Source organism: Trachurus japonicus, chromosome 3 (genome assembly GCF_045865225.1).
Source record: "Trachurus japonicus isolate A0001 chromosome 3, Traja_1.0".
Classification (NCBI taxonomy): domain Eukaryota; kingdom Metazoa; phylum Chordata; class Actinopteri; order Carangiformes; family Carangidae; genus Trachurus; species Trachurus japonicus.
In genome coordinates, this window is record NC_140909.1 from 38,729,978 (window position 1) to 38,734,877 (window position 4,900).

The window sequence follows — 4,900 nt, forward strand, 5'->3', positions numbered from 1 at the left end:
AGATAATCATTTATTCATGGCTATGTCATAATGTAATGTCGGGACTTTAATATTTATACAGGACACCTTATGTTTATAAAACACTATTTGAAATGTTCCTAACATTCATTTACCCTTGTTAAAGCAGAAATCTCACTCATAACAGTTAAGTGAATGGAGCCTTTAAACCAGGGGTGTCAAACCAATAGCCTGTGGGCCAAAGCCGCCCAGTGGGATTCATTTGCCATGTGTGAAAATGACATAAAAGACAGAAGAGGCATAATATTGTTGAAATTGCACATAGTCTTCTCAAGAAATTTCAGGTTGTTCATAATAGGACACTTCATTAAATATAAACATCTTAATAATGTACTTGTACTTAAAAAACAAAGGGAAAAGTTTTGAATTCTCATTATTTATAGGTTATTATGCTGTTATTTTACTGGTCTGGCCCTGTATGTGGCCCCTGAACTACAATGACTTTGACACCTCTGTTTTAAATCAATCTAGCTTTTTCAAAGCATATTAGCCTAACAACAACAACAACAACAACAACAACAACATCATATCAGAAACAATGTTTTTAATAGTTGAAATAAATACTCTATTACATGCATGGTCAAAACAATTTAAAATACTATGCAAAGTCTGGTAAATAGTGTAAAACCTATGGCACACACTCACAGCAGCTTTTTACCAATTAAGAATTCACACATGTTAAAAAAAAAAAAAAATGGAGACACTCAGATCACTCTTTTCCACCCTCACAAAGCACATATAATCGAGCAGGTCAGCCAACCATAGGTTCACACAGCAAAGGCTACATCCATCATCAAGGCTGGTGTTTTCACCGGAGCTGAAAACTGAGGTAAACTTTTCAGGTTTTAAAGGCTGCTGTCTGCTGACGAGAGCAGGCTGTCTGGTGAGAGACGAGGCCGGGGCGCCGGAGCGAAGTGGTCACATCCAGCGTGACGCGGAAACCCTGCAGCGGTCGTCTGTTTCGCTCCGACGCATCCTGACGCGCTTGGGCCACGTGGACAGACCCGCAGACGGCCTTCTTCTTCTGATGTTACTCTGACTCTAACTCCCGATTTCCACCGGATCCGTCTCCAGCTCCGTTCCGACTGACACAGCGATTCGCACCCGTTCGAGTCAATCGGAGAGTTCTCCGCCGCGGTCCAGCTCCGGCGTCCAGCAGAAATACACAGCAAGTCTATTTTTGCCGGACGACGGAGCCGTCACGCGTCAATCAATGCCGATTAGATCGGCCCGAGCGGGGATTCAAATGCAGCGAGTGTCCAGTAAATTTCAAAATAAAACACGACGACAAACTTTCCAATTGTAAATCATCACTTTGTCAACATTAGTTTCACCCACTGGAACAAGCAACAAATCATCAATCAATCAATCAATCAATCAATCAATCAATCAATCAATCAATCAATCAATCGGGACCTGAAGCTCACAGGACGTCATGGATGAAAAGATATTAATCATGGAGGTGGAAAACCGCAATTTTTTATGATACAAACTGAAAGTTAAAAAAAAAAAAGGTAGGCTAAGTATCCTGACAGAAAGAAAGACAAAGGGATCTGTTGTTTACATTTAAATCTCACTTTATATACGGCTGTTATCGCGATAGTTTAGTTCTCCCGTGATCTCGGGTATCCAGCTGCTCCAGGCAACGGAAACGGATCAGAGACGCAACGCATTCCAGTGGGCGAGGGTTTGATACGTCAAACGGAGCTAAACCGTATCGGAGTCGGAACGGAGCGGGAAGACGGATCCACTGGAAATTGGGGGCGACTCTAAACCTGATGAACAGGGACAGCCCAAGTGAGTCTCTTTGGTACGTCAGAATAGGACAGAGGGAGGGGGGGTTGGGGGGGGCTCTCCCTCCTAGACTAATTCACAGAATGAGAGTTGACTGGCGGCAGAGTTCTTGGAGAGGAGCGCTCTCTGAGTGCCTGAGTGAGCAGCGTGCAGCCGTCGGACACAGCGCACGCCGAGTTGCGCAGACGCTCCCGGTACTCCGCCATCTTGGAGCTGCTCTCGGGATGCTGGGCGACGTCCCTGAGGCCCTGAGTGAGGAGGACGCAGGCCGAGACCACGCTCATGGCCCCGCCCAACACCGCAGTCTGTACCCCCTTCCCTTCGGCGGAGATGCTCGCCGCTCTTCCCAAGAACTGGGGCTCGGTGGCAAAGCCCACCAGGGCGCTCACAGCCTGCGCCAGGGCGGCGCTGAAAAGCACGCAGCGGTTCCTGGTCAGCTCGCTGGGCTGCGTTTTCACCTCCTTGACGCACGCCAGGAAGGCCGTGCCGCTGGTGCTCATGCTCTTCACGCTCAGTTTGAACTGTTCTTTTGCGAAGCGGTCCCTGGACCTCTCACTGGCCAGTGACGAGATGTCCGTCAGAGTCTTGAGGTTGGTGGAGATGTTCTGAGAGAGCTCCAGGAGGAGCTGGGGGGTGAGGTCCGGCAGGGGCGTGACCCGGAGGACGCCGCAGCTCTGCTCCACCTCGTGCCGGCAGCGCGTCACCTTGTAGCGGTCCACCAGGCCCGGCAGGCACGGCTGAGAGCCGGGGGTCTCCACCGCCGCCAGGTAGGCGGCGTGGGCCGAGCACTCCGTCAGCGACACCACCAGGTCGGCCATCTCCAGGAGGCGGTCCCCCACCTCCACGTAGCGGCCCATGTTGAGCTGGCTCTGGATGTCGTGGGTGAGGATGGAGAGCTCTTTGGTCCGGGCGATGACCGTGTCGCGGCACTGGTCGAAGGTGTCGGCCACGGCCACGCCCTCCGAGGTCATGACCGGCCGCGTCTCGCTGGACAGCAGGAGCAGGTCGGCCACCAGCTGCATCTTTCCCTTGCACGTGTCGCAGACGGAGGAGAGCCGCTTCCTGTGCTGCAGGCCGCCGCTGGGTGTGCTGGTTGATCCCTCGCTGGCCGATTTGCCAGAACCACCACTAGCCATAATAAGGAGGGGGGAGTGTGTGTGCGGAAAGGTGGGGAGGGGCGGGGGGGGGGGGGGTTGGGATTCAAACTGCTCTTGTGGAGGGGGGTTTGGTTATTTATAGTTTTCTGCTGATGCGCACTGCATTGTACTGTTTAAGACATTTCCAAGATAAGACTCACCTCGCTGCTTCTTTTTTTACAAACTCCTTTAAATAACAACTGGCCAAACAGTCTTCCTTAAATTCCTTCAGAGTATAGATCATCAACTGTACATTATATGTTGACATACAGGACATGTATTCTCAATGTAAACATGTGGCTAACCAAAAAAATCAATTACTGCATTCACTTATGTTTGAATAACATCCCCCTTTGTTAATTAATATGTCTCTATGGTACAATATGATTAAAGACTAGGCTATGATCTGGCATATTCTCAGTTATCTGCCTTGGTTATTAGTAATTCTTTTTATACCATGTAACAGTTGATCAGAATCCCCGCTACGTCAGTGTTAAATCAAACGCTCTTTACTTTAAAATGATTTCAATTTAAATGCCCTGAACAACATAATCCATGTTATTAAAAGTCCATATTCTTTGTTAGAGTCCCAGTTTGTTTGTGGAACAGATTCACAGATTTCTGAATTTAAAAAGAAAGAAAAAAAATCACACACAAGCTGCAGTGCCACCGAGGTGCCTTCTGAATAACAAAATAAAGGCAAAGTGCAGATTCAGAATTAGGCTGTGAAAACAATGTCAGAGCTCCTTATCCTTTCATTCCCAACTGGAGTATCATCTGTTGGACCGACTCTGTGCTGTGTTAGATGCCTTTTTTTTTTCCTTTTATGACTGCAGCCGAGAAAACACCTTCACCATTTAGCGGATGCCTTCTAAGTCTTTTGAGACTGTACTCAATAGGATATCATTTTGTGTCCACTCGCATCGGGGCCAGTATCCTACTAACACAGCACCGAGATCTTGTCCGAGTTGTTCCCATTGAGTGTGACCGGCCTGGCGTACTCATGCTGGTTACAGACGGGGCGACACCCGGGCGGCTCTTCTGGATAGCGGGAAGACTTGTGTTTCCCTCCAGCACCATCGTTTCATGGGTCCTCCCGAGTAATATCCACCGAAAGGGCGACAAACTAACAAACCCCTTAATCCACTTTCAACCGCTTCTTCTTCAAACACAGCCCTGGGTTACAAGCTAGCAGTTGCTCCGGTCGCTTCGACTCCATATGCATCGTCCGTCTGTCCGCCCTCCGCCTCCTCAGCGTCTCAACCCGGGACCAGGGAGTACGTAGCCCCGCGTGTCCTCCGTGGGGGGGTCGCTCCTCGTATCCATACCGGCGGGCGGTCTCTCAACTTTTCAACTCACTTGTTTTAGAGGGTCACGCGGTCGAGGAAGCGTCAACGTAGCCGAAAGAAGCGGCCGTTATTCCCAGAGATTCAAAGTGGCGCTGCCTGCGCGGCGCGCTCCCGCTACAGTACTATGAGGAAGCGGGGAGGGTGTGGTCGCGGCTGAACGGCTGCTGGACTCGGCAAAGTTGTTGCAACGGAGTAACACGAGTAGCCGCTTCCACCGCTCTCCGCCATGACCGTAGACGGGTTGTTTATCTGGCGTTAGCGGCGTCGAGAGGGCAGACGCTGGTTACACGGCGGCCGAAGAGCTCAGTGAAGTTTTACGACTGCTTTTACTTTCGGGACTGGTCGCTGCTCTGCCATGAGACATCCCCGCTGCGTCAAGTAAACCGCTAGCCTAGCCAGCTACCATGTGAGACCGGAAGTTTTGTTTTCAAAATAAAGGCAGAGCAGCTGGGTTGATTTTACTTTGAATAGTGGAGCATTAATACACTACCAGTCAAAAGTTAGGACACACCTTCCGATTTTTTCTTCTTTTTTTCTACATTGTAGACTATGAAGGCAAGGCAAGGCAATTTTATTTGTATAGCCCATTTTTTACAAACAGTT

General features: G+C 49.4%; 1 protein-coding gene across 1 annotated transcript; it reads right to left on the reverse strand.

The window, feature by feature from the left end:
- Positions 1-545: 545 nt before the first annotated feature.
- On the reverse strand, positions 546-4,682 carry tlnrd1 (talin rod domain containing 1). The gene has a single exon (XM_085772458.1). The coding sequence runs from the start codon at positions 2,946-2,948 to the stop codon at positions 1,884-1,886; it is 1,065 nt and encodes a 354-aa protein (XP_085628584.1). The 5' UTR covers positions 2,949-4,682; the 3' UTR covers positions 546-1,883.
- Between the last annotated feature and the right edge of the window lie 218 nt (positions 4,683-4,900).

Excerpts from the sequence above, each read along its gene's own strand:
- tlnrd1 (XM_085772458.1), bottom strand. The coding sequence starts at position 2,948 with ATGGCTAGTGGTGGTTCTGGCAAATCGGCCAGCGAGGGATCAACCAGC.